Source organism: Astatotilapia calliptera, chromosome 3 (genome assembly GCF_964374335.1).
Source record: "Astatotilapia calliptera chromosome 3, fAstCal68.1, whole genome shotgun sequence".
NCBI classification, from domain to species: domain Eukaryota; kingdom Metazoa; phylum Chordata; class Actinopteri; order Cichliformes; family Cichlidae; genus Astatotilapia; species Astatotilapia calliptera.
This window is the reverse complement of record NC_137424.1, coordinates 14,263,192-14,286,027: the sequence shown is the minus strand read 5'-3', so window position 1 is coordinate 14,286,027 and position 22,836 is coordinate 14,263,192. Positions and strand designations below refer to the sequence as shown.

The following is a 22,836-nucleotide window of genomic DNA, read 5'->3' as shown; positions in this document are numbered from 1 at the left end:
TATTGGTAATGTCACAAGAAAAACAATGGTGTGCTTGGTTTCAACGTAACTTTATTCTTTCATGAGTTATTTACAAGTTTCTCTTTGTTCACAGCCATTGACATGTCGGAGAGGTTAACAAGTGAGGAGCGGATCGAAATTGTGTTGATATCTGGTGAACGCAGTAACCGGGTCATTGCAGCAGATTTCAATGCAAGACACCCTACGAGACCACCCATCTCCCATGCTACAGTTAGCAAACTGCTTGCTAAGTTTCGTGAAACTGGTTCAGTGTTGGATTTGCCAAAATGTGGACGCAAGAAAACTGTCACTAATGAAGAAACATCAGTGGCTGTCCTAGCTTCATTCAGCAAGAGCCCACAGCGTAGCACTCGCCACATGTCACTGGAGAGTGGCATTAGTCGAACATCCCTTTGGCGGATATTAGCTACTCACAAATGGCACCCTTACAAACTCCAGCTACTGCAGCATCTCAACGAGGATGACCCAGATCGGCGCACAGAATTTGCAGAATGGGCAAAACAAAAATTGGAACAGGACCCTCAGTTCCCACATTGGATGGATCCCTCCAAGACTGTTGGAACAACAAAAGTGATGGTTTGGTGTGGTATATGGGGTACAACGATAGTGGGTCCATTCTTCATCAATGGAAACCTCAAGGCCACTGGATATTTGAAATTGCTACATGATGATGGCTTTGCAAGCTCCTTTGACTACGATGACCTGGATGACTGAGAACCTTCACAGACATACATGATGATGTGTTTCCCTCTTTATGCACTGAAGCTGGCACGTTCCCTGAGTTTTTACAGCAAGATGGTGCACCACCACATTATGGGTGCCAGGTCCGAGCATTCCTAGATGAACAGTTTCCTGGAAAGTGGATTGGTCATCGTGGGCCAGTTGAATGGCCCCAAGGTCTCCCGATCTGACCCCCTTAGACTTTTATCTTTGGGGTCATCTGAAGGCAATTGTCTACGGTGTGAAGATACGAGATGTGCAGCACCTGGAGCTACGGATACTGGATGCCTGTGCTGGCATTTCTCCTGCGGTGTTGCTATCAGTGTGTGAAGAGTGGGAGAAGAGGGTTGCATTGACAATCCAACACAATGGGCAGCACATTGGACACATTTTATAAGTGGTCAGAAACTTGTAAATAACTCATGAAAGAATAAAGTTACGTTGAAACCAAGCACACCATTGTTTTTCTTGTGACATTACCAACAAGTTTGATGTGTCACATGGCCCTCTTCCTATTGAAGAAACAAAAGTTGCATCCAAGATGGCCGACTTCTAAATGGCCACCATGGTCACCGCCCATCTTGAGGAGTTTGCCCCCTCACATATACTAATGTGCCACAAACAGGACTTTAATATCACCAACCATTCCCATGTTATTACGGTGTATCCATATAAGTGGCCCACCCTGTAGTTTCTGCAGTTCTGCATGTTTATCGTGCCCAAGGCTGTGTGTGGATATTGTTACTGCTGACACACTTTCAAAGGAGCAGCTACATTAATAATAATAATTTTGTAATTGTTGCTGGTAACACCAGACACTGATAAAAGTTTATAATGGTCTGTTAATTTAGCTTTAAAAATGTAAATAATCTTAACTCACATTATATTTGAATATTTCTGATTTGATTCTCACACCAATTGACATTGGTTAACATTAGCTAACTGGTGCCTTACGTTGCTCCTGACCAGCCAACATACTAGTAAAAAAAATGTTACCGCCAAATGTTACCTATATATAAAGGGTCTACGCTCTTTCTCATTGGTATTTTAGCTTTAAATTTGTATTTACCTGTAAAGTGTAGATCTCCAGACCACAATAAAGTTTCCAAACAATGGTGGACTGAGCTGCTGTCCAGGGGGCGGAGCTTCCAGAGAAAACGCATATATATGACAATTACAAGACTAAATTATGTTTAGATGACAAATTTAAGTTACTCATCTCGGATATATGATGTTCTTATATGCAGATTCAACAACCACGCAAAGCAGAGCTGGCAGCAGCCTGCTTTGTACACTGGTCTCCCATCAGTGAAAGACCAGAGGTTATGACAGCTATGTTTGAGATGAAAGCAAACTGATCGCTTTATTTTGGTACATTTTATTTTGTCTCTTTTTCAGATTTGACAAGGTAAGCACATGAGTCGTATGTGTTGGGTTGATGTTACAGCAGAGATGAGAGACAGAAGGGCAGTTTAGGTGATTCTTGGTGCATGCAAATCACGATAAAGAGTAGTACGCGTGAACCTAGACTGAAGTCACAGCTGCTGTTGCATACCAAATAGCAACTTATAGGGCACAGGGAATGGGGATGACTGATTCAGTATCATGAAAAGCGAGACTTGAAATGTGAGTCGATAGCAGACAGAGAAACAGTAGTGTGGAAACTGATAGCTAAAGTAGAAATGCATAATTGATGTTGTCATTGAGTAGGTGTATATGTAAATGCTTCACCCCAGTGCAGATAAGAAATGGTTATTTGACAGAGATTATATGTAAAAATGATCATCTATCGCACTTACAAAACTACAAAATGTAGAAAGTAAAGAAATGCTTCTTGCCTAACGATGCCAGATCATGAAGAAAAATGCAGACAAGAATTTACATTTTGTAATTTGCACTGATGTTGCTCTGTTATGTTAGTTTTCTATAAAACAGAATAACAGTTACACATTCTGACACAGAAAGATATTCAATATGATACAGATAAAATATAACAGATGATATAAAGTCAGAAATGGGAAATGTGCAGACCTGCATCCAGGTATTCTATCAGGCGTGTCTAAGAAGCTGTTAAAATGAAAAATTGTCATGTATGATGTGACAGTTGGACATAGTGCCGCTCCATGCAGCTCTACGTAGTTTATATACAGCAGCCAAAGTAAAAGGGAAAGGATGCCGGATTTAGCCCTACCTTTGCTGCATTGTTCCTTCCTGAGAGCTTGTTGTTTGAGGACATCAGCCATAGTGTGGAGCTGACAGGCAGTGATACTGAGACTAGTGTTACTTGAGAGCCTTAAATGTGGCCCTCATTGTTCAGTGCCTCTTGGTCAGAAAGTGTTTGAGAAGTCGAACTGCGTTTGTGAAAACAGCGCTGTTGCATTTTTCAACTTATGACAAAGTATTCAAGACATCATTGGGGGACTCTTGAAAATATGTTCCTGCGTGCAAAAATTGTGCAACAGTGTTACAGTAGAGTCCTGATCAAAAGTTTAGACCACATGCCTTTAAAAGGTCAAATCTGTGCAAAAATAAGGATTTTTGTGGCTTTGGAGTGGATTGGATCAATCCTTTTTAGAGAGAGGGACTTACCATCAAATAGATGATTTTCTTCTAAGCCCATTTCATTTAATTTAGAGAGGCTCACCTTGTGCATGTTTAAAGGGATGTCGAAACCCAGGATGGGGGGCACGGCAGACCCACGACCAGGCCGGCAAGGCGAGGAGCTGGCCCGAATGGTGGCTGAAATGGCGACTACCCAGTGGAGTTGGTGCCTGTACGGGGAAGTCTGTGCGACCGAAGGCAAAGGTCGACGCGTGGTTGTGGTCTTGTCCTGCCTTCATTATTGTGGTTTATGTGCTCTTGGGTGGTGTTTTTCTGTTGGCTGTGTGCAGGAGGATGGAGGCTGGCCTGTGCTGGCAGACATAGGTACCAGGCTAGTAGTCTAGCTGCACCTAGGTGGGTCTGGGGCAGGCTTGGGGTTCTGTGTGTGCTCCACCTCCAGGCTGGGGCTCTGGCTGGGCCTTGGGGGCATGGGTCCGGGTTGGTGTGTGGCACTTGGCCCCAGCGTCTGTGGGGCTTGGCAGTACCCCTGGTCCAAGGGCAGGCTGTTGCCCTTGGTGGATTCCAGGGAACGGGAGTGCCTACCAGGGTCGGCGGGGTTGCTGGGTCCAGGGAGGGGGGACTTTACATAGAGTATGAGAATGTTGGTGTGTGTACAGTGTTCACTTCTGTTTGTCTCCATGTTGGGTGCGTGCTGAGTATTTGCATATGTGTGCATGATGGTGGCAATGCATGTTTGTGTCTGTGTGTGCCTGTTTGTCTGTGTTTATTGATGGATGGATGGATGGATGGATGGATGGATGGATGGATGGATGGATGGATGGATGGATGGATGGATGGATGGATGGATGGGCTGACTTTTATGGTTTCTTGACTGACATTATGCTTTATATGATGGTGTCCTCATTGTTAGGGATTTTAATGTTCACGTTCTATTAATGAGCCAGTGGCAAAGGACTTTGTAAACATCACGGACACTTTTAACCTTGTGTCTCATTCCACACATAAAGGCGGACACACTTGATCTTCATTTATGTTCTTTTCTCAACTTGTGATGCAGTGTTCTCTGATCATGTTCCTGTGTTATTTGAAGTTCCTCTTTCCTGTACCACAGTTTTTTTTAAATATGTTTGATTGTTTGTGCTTTTCTTATTTGTGCCTATACCACAGTTGAACCGCACTCTCCTGCTCGCTGTAGGCGCCAGTATACCCTCTGTATTGCTTCACGACATCATCACAGATTCAGCCACTACCTGCTGCTTCTGGCCATTTGCACTCTACTCCTGCACTCCGTAGACATTGAGGGTTCTTGGGAGGGGTTGAGCCGACACCAGCTGTTGTCTGGCAAACGGTCATTGGCATCATGCCCCCCACCCCCCTTCGCCTCTCTGGGGCTGCAGGCTGGCCCGGTCGGGGGTCTGGTGGGCTGCTCTGCTGCTGCGTAGGCTGGGGTAATTGTCATGCTTAGTACTGGCACAAGATGGTGCTAAACATATTCTAAAAATTCTAACTTTAAGCACTTATTCCCTAAATCCAGTTTTTGAGAGCAGGGCTCCACGCTTCAAATAGTCTTCACACATGTGGAGTTTCATGTCCACTTTAACCCTGCATTTCAACATACAACTACTTGTATAGATGCCCTTCTCCACGTTAAACAGATAAGGGCATCTATTGCATTTTAAAACAGAGAGGGTAGACAGATACTTTAATATTAACATATCAATGAAAAAACATCGTTGGCTAAATGTACAACATGTAAACAGCTTTTTTGCTAATACATAATTCATTTTTAATCATCCTGTAGATATATACAGTGAACCATGTCACACAGTGCTCCCTTAATTTCAGATGTGCTTTTATTTTAAAGTAAAATTTACTTTTTAAAATTATGATGTAGGCCTGTGTTTCTGAGCTGATTAAAAGCTTTGAAAAGCGTTGTTAATCTGTAGAGCCAGCACCCCAATACTGGAAATCTGAATCGGCTCTTTGTTTAAGAAATCCTAATGTTTGCTCCTGTGAGTATTACCGGTACCCAGTAGTCTTTGAAGAAGTTAGATGGAGCTGCTGGGTGAGGGGACTCCCCCAGTTCTAACTGCCTCTATCCTCCAGATGTCTACCCTGCCTACTCTGATAAAAACCCAGTGGTCATGAATAGCTTTGCAGGCCCAGTATTTCACCAGCCACACTGTTGCAGAAGCTCCCTTCTACATAGGTGGACTTGGTGGATTCAATTTAGTGGCTTGGAAAACTAAGCTCCAAGGTGATACTGTTTATTCAAAGGCTAATACTCAGATTTTTAAAAAGGGAATGTCCACAATTTAGACTTTCTGAAGATTGTTTTAGTAAAGCAATTTAGCAGGAGCAAAGCAAACAACAAACCAAGTAATAATAATAATCACATAATAATCAAATGACTTGAATTATACTTATCTAATTAACCTACTCTAAGCTAACACTGATTTTGTTCTGATCTTTGAGAGGAGAGAGACTGAGGAGAGAACAGGCACGCCTTGGCCACCGACGCACTTATGTGTCTTTCATGCTGATAACAATAATAATCCAACAGGAAAACAGCAAAACTTGTAAATTCAGTCCATCAATAATAACATTGATAGAGTCACTAGCGTTTTGTTTTTATAAGACGTTGTTTTTATGTATCTAATGATATTAGGATTCAACTGTATTGTATAAATACACATGTATAAATACGGGATAGTAAAATACAGTTTGCATCTAATCAGAAGTGCAAGAGCAGTAAGTGCAACAGGAGCAGATTATACACAGAGTGGGGGGATAACAGGTGGGAATAGTTATGAACAGATTATGTACAAATAAGTATACAGATGTTTATATAGAGACAGCATATACAGATGCACTGATATGTCTTTTGTTTTCAAATAGATTTTATATGGTATAGTTATGTGTGAAATAAATATAAGATCAGTTCCATTCCTATTTTCACTGAGTGCAGTGCATTCGTTTCCTGGTGCATGCTTTTGGCTTATAGTAATTCATGTAAACTCTGATATTGCTGCAGCTCTGTTCTGTGTCTGTCAAGTACCACGTGTCGAAAACAATACTTCCATTCACTCATTTCGAAACAAAATGGGTAATGAGCCTACATCCAGACAGCTATTCGGCACGAAATGCTTTTATTTTGAAAATACATTTCCGGTAACAGTCACGTTAAGTGAGGCAAACCTAACAATCCGACCGTCTCTCAGCACCATCCAAACATTAGCTTGCTAAATAGCTTCCAGCTACCCAAACTGAAGAAAACCGAGCGCTCCATCCAAATAATCTATGAGTCGCAAACGAAACCACAGTTTCACTGAAGCGAGCCTGTCTCCTGAAGCCCACGGCGTCTTCATGGAGCCTCCCGGGTCAGTAAGTGCAGCTGACGGTGATTTCGTGGAGCTGGAACCCGACGAAGAGCTTCTCTGCTCGGTTAGCGACATCACTGAGCACCTCGGGAGAAACATCACCGTAGTGCTGGAGACTGCGTTGTCCGAGATCCGTAAAATGGTCAGCATCCGGATAAGAGTATTGAAAATGGAACTTCGCGAGAAAAGCGAAGAAATCGAAATGTTAAAAGCACAACTGGATACAGTTCAGCGGGATGGTAGGGACGCATTTCCTGGCGTGGCGAGCGTAGAGCCGCCTGCAGAGGCTGGCTTCAAGAAACATGACTTCAGCTCTGGAGCCAAGCACAACAATATCGACCCACGGAGAGCCAAAGCGCTCATGTCTGGTGTGAAGAAGGAAAATATAGACGCCATTTGTCACTATCTGATGAAAGACAAGAACTCGAGAGGATGTGCTGAAATGGACGGAGACCAGAGCGACCAGGCCGGTGACAGGGAGGTGCGCCAAGGGCCAGACCCGCATTCCCTCAACTTGTGGTCGGACAGCGGGATGGCCGGGACCGTGTCTATGCACGTAGATTCCGAGTCCACCACAGATGACATCTTCAGCATGCTCCCTTCCGGTAGCAAGCGAATGTATGAATATGAATGGATGGCACCAATGGAATACACTTCAGACCTGAAAGGTAAACACACATAGACGTAGTCATAAATAATGCTTATTTACTTATAACTTGATGACTAATATGACTACAGAGCCAAGTACGTGTTTACCACAATATAGAAACGTATAAGTGCTTGAAGTAGTTCTCCAGGCTTGTTGAAGGGCATCCAAGGCTCTCCAACTCCAAATGCGTCCTAAAGCATGACTGAGCATGCGTTTCACACGCGAACCTCTCATGAACTCTTCTGTGCACATAGTGACCATTTTTGGCACTTTTTTTTGTAGTGTTAAAATGGGAACAAATTATGTGTTTTTGCAGTTTGCTGCTAAAACAAAATAACTAATGACATCACAAGCCCAGCACGTTCAGGGTGCATCCTCCTGTTGTCCACGTGGGGACAGTGTTTATATTGCAAACTGTCTTTGGTAGATTTTTTTACCAGCGTCTGTGACATTCAACAGTTGGCTCACTGTTTGGATGCACAAAAGAAAATAATGACTACACTACACACTAACTACACACTAACTACACACTCCAAATAAGCAGAGTGTCACAAATCTTTTACCATCACGCTCACTCTTCCCCTGGTTGGTGTGGTGCATTTTTCCTACAGAAATGGGGAGTGACATGTTTGTTTTTCCTTTGTTTTTCTCACAAGCACTTTGTTTGTGAGGGCTTTCTTTAGAAAATCCCATTTTTACCTTTTCTTATTGCACTAAATGTGACGATGCATTCATGGAAAGCATCGTGTAAATCATTTATCATAAGTCTTATTGTACTTTACCTATCAGCAAAATAAAAAAACTGGTACATATTGGTTCACACTTTGGACAAAAGTTGAAACGAGACACTGCGAGGTTGTGTCATTTTAAATCAGTCATGTGATTTGGGGGCCACTTACTTACTAGGGGTGCAACGATATTCGTATCAATATTGAACCGTTCGATACAGTGCTTCCGGTTCGGTACGCATATGTATCGAACAATACAACATTTGTAATTTATTTTATCAACTTTCCTTCTGACGATGCTGTCTGTGTTGAGCGCTCAGTGAATCTGCGTTCGACTACTCCGCCTAGGCTGCACTGTCGAGCGCAGATCCACTGAGCGCTCAACACAGACAGCATAGTCAGAAGTATGAGCGCAGGGCAAGCTAGCAAGACAGAAGTTAAGCTCTCCTTGCAACATTCAGATCTGGCGTTTGGAATTATTTTGGTTTTCATGTGACGTATGACCCTGAAGGTAAGCGAGTCATGGACTAAAGTAAAACAGTATGTTGGATGTGCCATGCAATGCTTAATTACATTGGTGTGAACTAGTGTGTTAGCGCAGTTAGCTCGTTAACGTGTTGGCCGTCTAGCCCCATGCACGGAGTGATCGGCGGTAGCTCGTTAACGGAGATTTGCCGTGTTGTGGCGTTAAGGTCATTTCAACGAGATTAACCTGAAAGCACTAGCGGGAACACAACGAATATGACTGCACATTTACGCCGACATCATCCTAGTGCAAAGACAAAAACAACAAGCATGCTACTAACTTTAGCCGAGTCATTTAGACAGCTGTTAGCACATGATTCTCCTTATGCTGCTGAGAATATAGCCCAGAAGAAGCGGATAGTATAGCTTTTATTTTGGAAAGAGCCATTTCTCTGTAATAAACTCTCTTTTCCAAAGATGAGTGATTCCTCAATCAGATACAGGGCTCGCAAAATCGCTAGCCCGACGTCCTGGAGCTAGCGATTTTTTCAGTCGGGCTACCAAAATCTATCTCTTCCCTGCCCGTCGGGCTATTGTAGGAAGGAAAAATATATGTCAATGCTTTTGCATTCTTTCGGAAATGTAGCTGGGTAATTATGTCATTGGCATCGGTGAGCCACTGTCAATATGTGACATATTGAAATCGCGTTTGAATTTGCGCTTGTTTTTTGCTTTCACTTTGCAATCGTGTAACTGTGTATAGAGAGCGACAGCACTGATCTGTGAGTGATGATAATTTGTGCACCAATTCCTCTGACATCGTCTTATTAATCGTTAGCTTACTATGCAAACATGACAAGTGAAATCTCCTGCAGCTTAAACATGTGAGAGGTTGATCGCGCAGAGAATCGCTGAGCTTATGTGAGTGCGTGTGTAAAAGCAGCAGGATTTATATTTGACTACGATGACCTGGATGACTGAGAACCTTCACAGACAGATATATATTTTAGTTCTGCTGAGCCAAATAAGACAGGTCAGGGTGAAGAAGTGACAGCCAAAGAAAAGCTTACCACAAAACGGAGAAGTTATGACAAATCAGACTATAAGGCAAAAAGAAAGTGCAGCTTTATGGTTTCATGGACAAAAGAATTTCTGTGGCTGCAATATGATGAGCTAAATAACCAGGGCTGCACATAAATGGTCCGCAGGTGCGCATTCGCTGTCAAAATAAAAAACGCGCACAAGGGTTAGGGTTAAATTTAAAAACTGTACTTTTGAGTTAAAATATATATTTATAATTTTAATAAATGACAAATTAAAAAGGCATGAACATTTTTTTTGTATCGAAAAAATATCGAACCGTGACACCAAAGTATCGAACCGAACCGTGAATTTTGTGTATCGTTGCACCCCTACTATTTACCCTAACCCTATACAGGCCTCTATGGGGTTAGGTTAGTGGTGCTGGCAGACCACCTGACTCCAGGACATCACCATCAAGCACAATCATTACCTTTTTATGAACAGCATAAAAATGTAATACAATAATGTATTCATACACTTCATGATAAATTTGATTTCCATTGTTGACTTTTACTTTTCTGCAAATTCAAGTTTTGTATTTTAAACTTAATTGTTCAAAAATATCCAATAATATATCAACATTTTAGATCTGGACAGTTTTGCAAGTAATAAGTCTTTATATTGATTTGATCTGTTGTATCAGTCTATTTATATGGTGACCACTGGCTTGTAGAACATTAATATTAACCCTGATTTTTCTGCTATTGTGCCACAGTTATAAAGGAGCCTGATCATGAGAACGCCTGCACCACTGAGACAGAGAATGATGGGAATGAAGATGACTCGACCACGAGGGAGGGGTCGATACCTGAGCAAGCACAGACTCCGCTGTCACGTGCCCAGCCTTGCGACTTCTCTATGGAGCCTCAGAGCTCTCCAGGGGAGGAAGGGAATCCTTTGGAGGACTGCACAGACAGGCCTGAGGCAGGTGCGAATGTAGCGAATTATTTTAAAACCCCGTACTTATTGCATACAATTACAAGTGGCATATTGCAATACCAGGTCAGTGTATACAGCTGAACTTTAATACTGGTGGTGACACATAGATAGGTTGTCTGTCATCAGTGACAGAAACTTTGATAAGAAAATAACTTTCATTTTGTGCACACTAATAAATGCAGCTGCCTGGTTGCTGCGCTCGGCGATGAAATTTTGTTTAGTGTTTATGTCATAAATGTTATCGTGAATTTATTTGAAACACTGTGATTTAATTTCAAGGCTAAATCACCCACCTTTAAGTGGTGGTTCACAACAATAATCAACTCAAGGCATGTTGTGTGGTGGACGTTTCAAATAACGACTGAAACCGACAATTTCAAACTAAATATTTACTTGATGAAAATGCTGATGTTGACGAATAGCAAGGGATACATAACTTTCATATTCTGCACATAACCTTCATAACATCAGCAAGAGGCTAGCAGCAGCACTAGGATAATTCCCTGCATTTCAAAATAAAAACACTTCCTGTCTATACCTTTCACAATAAAGCAAAAATGATTGTCACTAGCAGTTTAAACATAGCTGCAGTTTATATATTCACTGTAATAAATGACAAGGAAGGATAAGCTGAATCAGCTGAACCCAATATCATAAAGTGTCATTTAATTTCAATTCACAACATCCTCACCCCCCCATCAGCAGTTGTTCATCAGTATCCAGCTACCTTACATCTCTAATGGATATGATAGTCAAACAGGTCTCTTCAGCAAACTTCCTCACAAGTGCGAACATTACATGAACAAATGCGTTCATCACTCCCTGGGAATAAATGCTATTTTCCCGATCCTCCAGGTTTGGGAGGGTCAGTTATTGTCTCCAGTCAAGACAACATCTCCCACTTTCAACACTTCAGAGCAAATCCAGAGCAGTTCACTTCAGAGCCGTCTGTCAAGTTGTCACTGCCAGTGGCTCCATAAGCTGGTTAAGAATCTCTACCCATACTTCGTCCTCGACCAATGACCCCCCCAGCTTACGTTGATCGTCTGAGATAGGGAAAGTGTAGTCTTTGGCAGAATAGAAGTGAGTCTCCCCCAAACGGACCTCTGATGCATCACTGTACACATAAGAAAGAGGTCGGGAATTCAACATGGCCTCTACCTCAAGTAAAGTAGTTAACACCTCAAAGTTCAGGACTCATCAAGAATGGATGCTCTCCGATGCATTCATCGCAGTATGACTGTGTATGACTGTTAGATAGTAGGCACTTAACGACTTAGAAAACGTGCTTGTGTGGTGTGGATGTGGGTTTGATTGGGTGAAAGAATTAGTTGTATAAAGCGCTTTGAGCTTTGAGTGCTTTTCTACTCTATCTGAGCACTCAGAGTAGAAAAGCGCTGTATAATAACCACTCCATTTACCAGATGTGGGGTTCAACACCTGGCCCTGTGGTGCAGTCAGAGTAACAGAACTGAATACGCTCAAAACTAGAGAGGCTGTGGATAGAGCAGGGTAGGGCTGGGCGATATATCGAGTTTTTTAAAAATATTGATATATTTTCATACGACATATAAGATGTGACAATATCGTTTATATCGATATAGTCCATGTTACGTTATAACTATTCTTGTGGAGCCGCAAGTTTGCCTCTCTTTCATCCACTTTTGTCTCTACGCAACGTTACTCGGCCTCGCCTCTCCTTCACTGAACACCACTCCCCCTCCTCCCCCATAGCTTCGCCTGCAGGCAATGACAAGATGGACACGGCAAATCTCCGTTAACGAGTTACCGCGGATCGCCCCGTGCGTGGGGGTGGACAGCGTCAACATGTTAGCGAGCTAACCGCCTAACGCCATGGCCTAGCATGGCCTAAAATCCTTTCATTTTCTCATAAATTGACAGCGCGCCTTATGTATGAATTCTGGTAGTGCTTGATGACCGCAAACCGATTTTATGTGGTACACAGCGCTCAGCAATCTGTCAAATGTTTCAGTACGACTTTGCTAAGCTACGGAGCTGCACCGCTTGATGAATTGTTGGAGCATTACGGCTACCGAGGAGCCTCGCGGAGTGTTACGTACTGTGCTTCAACGTGATATTACCGTACTGTGTATAAGGACCATAAATGGCACCTGTTCAGAGACGTGGTTATGAAGCGGATTTCAAACTCAAGGCTGTCAGTCACGCAGTAGAACTTGGGAACAGAGCAGCTGTGAAATCTGTCTGTTATTATGCTCAGCGTCTGTCAGTTTACATTTTGACTGCACAATTGTGAGCTTTTTGTTATGCACAAAAACAGTTTTCTTTTATTTATGGAACATTATTATTTAATAAATGCTCATAATTTATTTTTGAGTAATTTCTTCATGTACATCTACGCTCTATGTTAATAAAAGTGCCTGTGTGACATCTGGGACACAGCAAAAAGAACTCTGTTTTTGTTCTTACCTTATGGCTTTAAAACTAAAATATCGAGATATGAATTTTGGGTCATATCGCCCAGTTCTAGAGCAGGGCACTATGACCAAAAATATTTATCACCATATACATTTGAAAATTTGCGATAACGATATAACTGACGATATGATTGACACTAAACAAAATACTTTACAACTCCACAACTTTATTAGTGCAAAAAAAAAAACCATCAGTGTATTTTCACTTAAACAAGCAGCTGTTTTTTATGTGCATTAAAGTTATATAAACATTTAACATTGCAAATGCAAATTCCTTCTTGACAGTTTAACCAAAAGGCATTTCCAGTGGAAATTGGCCGACTTATCCTCAGCATAACCATGTATAATATCCACTAAAGTTAAAAAGAGGTTATGCACACACAATACGGTAACATTATGTTGAAGCACAGTACGTATCACTCCGCGAGGCTCCGCCTACGATAGCCGTAATGCTCCGACAGTCCATCAAGCAGTGCGGCTTCGTAGCTTAGCAAAGTCGTACTAAAACATTTGACAAAATAGTGCTTTGTTGTGTATCTGACGGATGAAAGCTTAACCAGTTCCACACCACTGAAGTTGCAGCATTTTTACAAACCAATTCTGGTTCATCCGTTTCATTCAACGATCCGCTTTCGCCCTTCTCATTTTCCGTCGCCGCCATGCTTTTTCCGCCATGTGCGTATGAAAACAAAGGCACTGCACATGCGTCATTTTCTTATTTTTGCCCAACATTATACCGGTATTACCGTGAACGGTATGATATGGCCCAGCCCTAGTTGTGGACTCTCCATTATCCCCCCTCACCTTACTCAAAAGCACTGTGTCTGCTGTGGAAACCTTCAGGTTTCTGGGATCCACAGTCTCGCCTCAGGAACTGTTGATCCAGTCTATAATCCAGTCTGTTCTCTGCTCATCCATTATTGTAGGGCTTTGATCAGCCACCAAACAGGCCAAGACCAGACTACAACGGACAATGAGGTCTGCAGAAAAAGTCATTGGTGCTGGTAGGCGCTACAGAGCACTGTATGCCAAAACAAGAAGACAGCGTCTTTCTATAGGCCATCACTTTGATGAATACTTACTACATTCACATAGTCCTGTACCAGTCATAGTACAGGACCATACCTGCTGAAATCAAAGCGTACTGCATACACTGTTTTGTTCTTTTGTATGTAATTACTTATCCATCCCTTATTTATCCCATAATTTCATTCCAACATTTTTGCTCTCTGCACCATACGTGTTGTTGTTGTCTTTGTATACGCGCGCACATACGTGGTCAATAAAACTGATTCTGATTCTGACATTTCCACGACCACCTCATTTGTGTGCACTGTCTGTCCACATAACTCTCAGATCTGGTGATTTTGTCCCATTTGCACAGATTCATGGCTGCGTTTGACAGAATCTCCTTTGCTGTTGTGGTAACCAAAAAGGCCTTCTCCACAAATGGTAAATGGACTGATTCTTATATAGCGCTTTTCTACTCTCCCGGAGTACTCAAAGCACTCTATACAACATGTCACATTCACCCACTCACACCCATTCTCACAAGCACTGACTCTAAACTGAGTGCTTTTCTAACTACATTCACACTCCGATGGATGCATCGGAGAGCAACTTGGGGTGAGTATCTTACCCAAGGATACTTGGCATGCAGACTGGAGGAGCCAGGGATCTAACCACCAACCTTCCAATCAGTAGGTGACCTGCTCTACCTCAAGAGCTACAGCCACCACATTACATGAACTGCAACGGAAACGCTTCATACTGCCTGAGATGTTTTCTTATGGTTGCAGCTAACAGGAATAGGCCGGCTAACACACCAAATACCACTCATTCACATGTCTGTGAAGGTTCTCAGTCATCCAGGTCATTGTAGTCAAAGGAGCTTGCAAAGAAAAGCGTCTGGACTTCTTTAAGTTGCTTGAAGACGGGTGAGAGGTGAAACGTCTTCAAGCAACTTAAAGAAGTCCAGCCGCTTTTCTTTGTAAGCTCCTTTGAACACTCATTCACATAATGCACAACTCAGTTTTGCAGCCTTTGGTTGGAGGTCCATCAAGCCACAGAAACCAAACAGCATGTGTGTCCTGTTGTCCTAGAGCAGGGGTAGGCAACCTTTTTGATGACGAGTGCCATCTAAAATTTCCTCAGAAGTCAATGTGCCATATAATTGCATTAGCAATAAATTTAATAACACTATATTAACAGTTGCTGCGCTGAGCGGACAGCTCCTGAAACATTTGAAGTGTCAGAATGTGGAAATTTCAACATTGCTTGAAAAAACTGACAGCTAGCAACGTCCCTCTCACCAGTAGGCTAAGTGATTTTTAGCCAATTACAAGTTGAATCTGGTAGTTGGGGTTGTTAGCTAAGATACCGTCATTAAGAAGCGGTACAACTAATGTGTCTATGCGAGCTAATTTGCAATGTGCACCGCTGGCCCGGCCATTTATTTTTTAATTCACTGCATGAAAACAAACGCTGTGGTGACAGTGATGTACAGTCTTGTTGGTATATGTATGATTTCTATACATTTTACATCAGATAAAAACTTTGGTTTAAGCTTCAGATAATTATTTAATAAAAGCTAGATATTTTAAATGAAAATAAGAAAGTATGTCTTTGTGCCCCCCTCTCCCTGTTAATGCCCTACCTGGCCCCCTGGCAAAACTTTCCTAGACTCGCCCCTGCACAGTTACCAGCTGTCAGCTACTTAGAAAAGGATCCTGGTGTTATTTGTCTCTCAGAAACAGTTCATAACTTCCCTTCAACTCATTCATGTCACCTAAAAGGTAAACCTGTTTCTCCATCACCTGCTCAGCTCTGATGATTCAGTAAGGACATCTCCTGGTTTCATCTTCATGTTTCCCTCTCACCACATATCCAAACCATATCATGACCAGCAGCTTTACAGCTGTGGCTCCAGCAAACATCAGCTGATACTAGAAATTAATATTAAATAAATTCTAACAACAGCTGATCAAGCTTAAACGTGCTGCTGTTGTTTAGCGCGACATCCGCTGGTTTCCTCTTTCTGGCGCAAAGTCAGAGATAAACAAAGGAGAGACGGGACTTGCATCAGAAATACCGATCAGCTGATCATTGATCAGTTTCATGATTGAATGAGAGAAGAAAAGGCAGCGTAAAGATTCAGAATGACTCCAGCTTTGTGTCTTTTTTTCATTCTAGCTAAAGTACAGGACAAACTGTGTTCCTTTTCAGCTCAATACGAAACGCTTGATATTTTCTCTGAATACGTGACGATTCCGTTTTATACGGCATGGTTGGCAACCCTACTAACTAACCTTATGAATAAAATAAAGTTCACTATTAGTAACATCATAGCACCACCCAGCTGTATAGAAACTCCGTCATGCTAGCTAGTATGCAGTACGAGTTATTGTAACTGACAGTAAAAAGTCAGCACAAGGAAAATAAACTCCACCTAAACTTGGTTTATATCTGACCCAGATAGACTGCAGGTCATAACTTCTTACCTGAAGTTCAGTTCATTGATCAATGGTCATGAAAATTTGCATAATTAAGATTAAGGAACTGACCTCCCAGCTCATTGTTCCTTCAGTGGGCTGGTTTCAGTCATCATGCAAATGTACTGTTTATAAGATTGAAAGCTGCAGTCAGCTGAGACTGAAAATGCTACGTCCAGATGAACAGAATCAACTTTTGGAGAACAATGGAAAATGCATAACATGAGAAAAGACGAGGAGAAAAAATAACTCAAACAGGGAGATCAGTTTGAGAACAGAAAAAAACACCTCAGCACATGAATCAGCACATCTCACTACATAGAAGACATAAGCTTCGAAGGCATTTGGAGGAGGGGGGTGATTGTAGGTCTGTGTCAGTGTACATGCATATGTGTGCGTATGAGTGTGTGTGTGTGTTCCGTGTTCAGCCGAGAGAAAGTGTCCCTTCACCCAGTTAGACAAAAGTCAACAATCTTCGGTCGACGCGGGTGGCCTTGAATGAGGAGGGAGAAAGTCACAACACAGTCTTGTTATCCAAAGGAGGATTGTTATTCCCGTCAGCTTTTGCCTTGAGCATCCAGCTGGCGCCATGAGATGAAGATGGTAGTTGTTTTGGTTAGTGCGAACAAACTGCTTCCAATTTTACAGTTGGTCTAATGTCTGTCACTGGTCACCAGGTCTCTCAATTCGTGTTGTTCTTCTTCAAGATGTTATCCATATAGCAGAGCCATGAGCTTCTCCAAGATCTTATCCATATAGCATTCAAAAACACAGTCTGAGTACTCACAGCCCTGTCCATCGTCTATCATGTCGGCCAGCCTTGTGGGATTTTGAACAGCTGTAGCCGCTTCTTGTTCTTCAGTAAGCCAGGTCCAATCAGCCAGAACTCTGTTATCGTGGTTCCGAATTGGTAGATGTCGTTCACTGTCCTCCATCGAGAGTGTCGCCAGACACACGACGCAACTTACCATCGAGTAGCCGTCAGCAAACGTCGCCGCAGGACAATCAGGCTCTCCCAAGCCCAGGAAGGTGTCAGTTTCATTAAGGGACCAGTTGATCAAATCCATAATTCTTCTTTAGGTTTTTAGAGAACCAGTCTGGGAGACTCTCTTAGGGTTAGAGAATAAGCGAGACTATACAATAGACATGAGAAGCCAAGCAGGAAAGACAAGGGAGAGGGAGAAGGAGAAAGTGTGACCGCCTCCATCAAGAGCCAAGAGAAGAAGAAGAATATAGAATAGGGCAAATTATTATAAACCTTGTTTGTAAGGAGCAGGATTTTCAATGTAATTCTAGATTTAACAGGGAGCCAATGAAGGGAAGCCAATATAGCAGAAAGCTGCTCTCTCTTTCTAGTCCCTGTCAGTGCTGTCACTGCAGTATTTTAGATCAACTGAAGGCTTTTTAGGGAGTTTTTGGGGGAACGTGATAATAATTCATTACAGTAGTGCATTGAGAATATCCTGTTAAAAAAATGACTCCTAAATTCCTCACACTATTAATGCAGGCCAAAGCAATGGCACCCAGGTTAAAGATCTGGTTAGATATCATATCGCTAACATTTTTAGTGCAATGACCTCAGTTTATCTGAATTTAGGAGCAGGAAGTTAGAGGACATCTAGGTCTTTGTTTTTAAGACTTTCCTGCAGTTTAAGTAACTGGTGTGTGTTATCTGGCTCCATGGATAGACAGAGCTCAGGATCATCACATGGCATTAGAAATCTTGGAGTCATTTTTGACTATGATATGTCCTTCAGTGCATATATGTAGGACTGCTTTCATCCATTTGTGCAAAATCTCTAAAATTAGAAATATTCTGTCTCAGAGTGACATGCATTTATTAGGCTGGACGACTGTAATTCGTTATTATCAGGATGTCCTAAAACTCCCTGAAAAGCCTTCAGTTAATCCAAAATGCTGCAGCAAGAGTACTGACAGGGACTAGAAAGAGAGCCGATTTCTCCTTTATTGGCTTCCCTTCATTGGCTCCCTGTTAAATCCAGAACCCTGCTCCTCACATACATCTCATCAGTCAGTGGACTGGTTCATTCACACAAGCACTTTTTCTATATTGTTTTTAACAGCATAGTTTGTGTCTAACGTTCACCCTTACTTAGTATCTTGCACAAGGATATTTGGCATGCAGACTGGATTGAACCAACAACCTTCTGGTTTGTAGGTGACCCGCTCTACCACCTGAGCTGCAGCCACCCACCTTATAGGACCATATCACCCCATTAGAGCACTTCTGATTTGAGACTTTCTTCTTAGAGTAGTTACGGTATCCAAAGTCATATCCAGTGAGGATGCAACACTATTAACAACTAGATCTGGGGGAGCTCAGGTAGCTGCTCTCCTCTATGTTGGAACATGTCATCGAAGACGATAACAGTGGAGGAATTATATCCGTAAACTTAGTTACAGCACTTTCAGACTGTAATGCAATTTATTCCCTACTGCTGTGTTATTCATCATTGTAAATTTAACTGTCTTTGTTTCAGACCAGCAGTTATCCAGTCACACCTACATCTGCTCAATGTGTGGAACCTTCTGCCCTGACTCTTTCTTTCTGGAGGAGCACATAAAACTAATACACTCAGACTCTGCTGGAGCCCTGGCTCTCCAGGCACTCCAGTCCACGTCCTCCACTACACCCTCCATGGGAGATAGCAGTGGTGATTCCAGGAGGGCTGGTGGGAGCCAAAATGAGGGAAGCACACAATTTGGGTCTGTTGCAAGCATCAGTCAAGGAGGGGGTCCTATAAAAAAGGAGATAAAAATTGAGGGGGGGTATGAATGTGGGGACTGTGGCCGCCGCTTCAACTACCTCGGCAACCTGCGGCAGCACCAGCGCATCCATACTGGAGAAAAACCCTTTGTGTGTCCAGAGTGCGGGGAGAGATTTCGCCATGCAGCCCGCTTAAAAAGCCACAGGCTAATTCACAGCGGTGCCCAGAGCCCGTTTCCTTGCCCTCAGTGTGGGAAAGGTTTCTCTGTGCTGTCAGGACTCAAGAGACACCAACGGGTGCACACTGGTGAGAGTCCATACGCATGTCCTCAGTGCGGACGGCGCTTTAAAGAACTGGGAAACTTGTACACCCACCAGAGGATTCACAGCGGGGCCACACCCTACCGCTGTCAGCAGTGTGGGCGCAGCTTCCGACATCTGGGCACCTACAAGAGTCACCGCTGCACCCCGGGACAGTAATCGGCCTCTGCTTCTGCTCTCCACACTCCTAATACTATGAAGTCTAAAATGTAGATCAAAGATAGATTGTGATCCAGAGTTTGACTCATAAGTCGTAATTTCAGTGCTCTCTGATGACACCGTGAGGACGCTGGACATGTGAAGACTCGGTTTTATGAGATGATGCCCCAATGTTCATGTTCTGTTATATTCATGATGGAGATGTGCTTAATGAGCCTCAGTGTCTTGAATAAACTGACCTCAAGGCAAATACATTGAATTGTTCTTTAGCTTTCAACAGTATTGCAACGCCTTCATCACCAGATGAAGTCTGAAATTCTCTGAGAATAATCGGAAACCACCGGCAAAATGATTATTAAGCAAACCACTGGTACAAGTTACCTGTCCTGCAGTGAGATTGGTAAAGTTTTTTTCAATGTGTATACATTGAGCTTGGAAGTCCTATGGTGTATAGTGTATAGTATGGTGCTTATAAACATGACGGCAGGTGTGTCATAGCTAAATTCTCAAGAACCTGCTGTCTCTAAAGTCACTTAACTACTTCCTGAAGTAAAGCACAACATATTTTTTAAATTTAAAACTGCTTGAACAGACACAGAAACTTGTCAGCTTCTATGTGTAACAGGTAAGGTCCTAGATTTCTTCCTTTCTAATGATAAGAATATCATATTCACAGCCACATTTCTAAATTATGGCAAAATATTATATTTTTAAACCGGGTTTCATTTTGTCTGTTGTTAGTATTGCATCCACAAGGTCACATATCAGGCAAGCCTTTGGCTAATTCTTTTATTTATTTATTTTTTGCCATAATGACAAGTTCACCTGACATTGAGAATTAAAGCTAGAGTATAATTTCTTTCTGGAGTAGCTGCTGGTTCACAGGTTTTGCTTATCAGGACATAAGAAATCATCTGGTCCTTTGCAGAGGGTTTGATTTTAGATTTGAGAAGTGATTCTACTCTACCGGAGTTGCAGCTCATTGAACATTGTACACACATCAAGAATACCTCTTCAGTCATTAAAATAATTTCATTTTGATCTGCTGACAAATTAAGGCGATTTACACATCTCTTTTATTAGCGTATAGTTAATATAGTTAGTATTTAAATATGTCCAAATGAAATCTTCAGAGCTCCGATGTGCAGCTGTCAATGTCAATATAAAAAGCAGCACTAAGGGCGCAGTTAGAGCTAAAGTTACTAACTCGAATTAATATTAATTGAAGCACTCTGTGCAATAAAACACCACATTAATAACTTTCTGCAGCATTATTCTCTCATCATGTCAATAAAAATGTTGCATTTAACTTACATTTTGTATATTCTTTATATTTATCATCATCATCTGGTAACATTTGTGATTCGATTGGGGAAAAACCCAAGAGATCACTTTATGCGGAAGAGTCATATGACGTGCAAAAGTCCCATGTTTATATGAGCGCACACAGAGCTCGGCTTAACAGAGACAGCTGTTAATCACTATTGTGATACCTGTTATTCCCAACTTGGGTTTTAGGTTTGTTGAACAAGCAAAGGCAAAAAAAAAAGAAAAGCCTGTGTGTGTTTGTTTCTGGAACACTGAACTTTCTGCACTTATTTCAAAAGATCCTGAAACAACAACGCATTTTAATAATTTACCAAAAACGATGCCAAACTGGAGTAATGGCGTATGAAAAGCTAAGTACACTCCATGAACTCAGTAACTTGGAGAACCACTTGAAGAAGATGTTTTCTGTGTGACTTTATCAGTCTCCTCATCACATTGTTGTGGAGGGACTTTGGCCTACTCTTGTTTACAGCGTTGGTTCAGTTCAGTGTTTATGTACAGGTCTGCTAAGGCCCACCACAGCTTTCACGACATGGTCTGGACTTCGACTGGGCCATTGCAACACTTTCTTTTCTGTTTTTTTAACCATTCTGTTTGATATTTTCTGTTTTGTGGTCATTGTCCTGCTGCAGTATTAGAAAAGCTCATGACTGCTTCAATGACTATGTGGCTGCAAAACAGAACAAGCAGACCAAATAATTTTTTGTTTTGTTTTTTTGTGTTTGTTTACAGTTCCTTCATGTGAATTTGCTGTGACATCAAACCCTGGGTCAGTGATTTTGAATATTATCCACTTGTGAATAATTGTTCTCACTGCAGAATGAGATGCAATTGTTGGAAATGGCCTTTAACCCTTCCCAGATTAATGGGCAGCTTCCCTGAGTTAATGGCTTTCCTCCTCAGCATTGTGTAGACTTTTTATCTCCTGAAAATATGAATAAAAATAAATCTAACTACAAGTATTGGCTCCTCTATTATACACTATGTTACTCCTCATATTATTTAAGTAATAAAATGATCTTTGTTACCAGGCCAGTAAAACACTGGTCTTTTTTTATGCATTCAGAAACTTGATGACATGCTGGGATATTTCAATCAGAAAGGCAAAGCATTTCTTATTTGACCAACATGGTTGGAGTATGTTTAAATCATGAATCTTTGATAACTAAAATGTAACAGTTTGACTCTCGTAGGTTCATATTAACTGATTTGTTCTCAAACCCGCTGAATCTCCAGGATCCCTCTTACATGTGTAACTAAATGGACGGACCTGACGAAGCTTTTGGACAGCACCACCCACATGTAGACTGTTTGTGTAACACCAACAAAACTTGGCTTTTGTGATATGTTTGCTGTCCTGATGCTACTTTGTGTTTATATTTAAAACCTAATTCTACAGTTTGTGTGTTTGATGATACAAAATTGTGAATTGCAGAAAAGTCATTAGCCACTGAAAGAAAAAAAAAAAGCACATAAGTGTCAAACATGAGTTTGACACTTATGTGCTAGAGGGTGTGGGAAGCCATAGCCCCGCCCCCCAGAGCATGGGACATATCAGGAAGGAACTTGGGGTTAGTAGTAGTTAGGATATTTGGCATTCTGACTGGGAGCAGCAGGGATCAAACCACCAACCGTCTGATTAGAGAAAGACCTGCTCTACCTTCTGAGGTACAGCTGCTCCAACTTAACATGTGTCTCATTGGACTGTGGAAGAGCCTATAAACTCCACAAATATGCTCTAGCTAACCAGTTAGTTTAAACACAAAGCCCTCTTGCTGTAGGGCATCAGTGCCAGTCACCTCACG

General features: G+C 42.0%; 1 protein-coding gene across 1 annotated transcript; it reads left to right on the top strand.

Moving 5' to 3' along the window:
• Positions 1-5,629: 5,629 nt before the first annotated feature.
• Positions 5,630-21,990, top strand: znf16l (zinc finger protein 16 like). Its single transcript, XM_026160908.2, has 3 exons — positions 5,630-7,351; positions 10,324-10,536; positions 18,996-21,990. The coding sequence occupies exons 1-3, from the start codon at positions 6,604-6,606 to the stop codon at positions 19,700-19,702; spliced, it is 1,668 nt and encodes a 555-aa protein (XP_026016693.1). The 5' UTR covers positions 5,630-6,603; the 3' UTR covers positions 19,703-21,990.
• The last annotated feature ends 846 nt before the right edge of the window (positions 21,991-22,836 follow it).

What these genes read in the sequence shown, in the direction of transcription:
- znf16l (XM_026160908.2), top strand. Translation starts at nt 6,604, where the DNA reads ATGAGTCGCAAACGAAACCACAGTTTCACTGAAGCGAGCCTGTCTCCT. An exon ending in ATACACTTCAGACCTGAAAG is followed by an intron (nt 7,352 to 10,323) that starts GTAAACACACAT and finishes ATTGTGCCACAG; the next exon opens with TTATAAAGGAGCCTGATCAT. An exon ending in CACAGACAGGCCTGAGGCAG is followed by an intron (nt 10,537 to 18,995) that starts GTGCGAATGTAG and finishes TCTTTGTTTCAG; the next exon opens with ACCAGCAGTTATCCAGTCAC.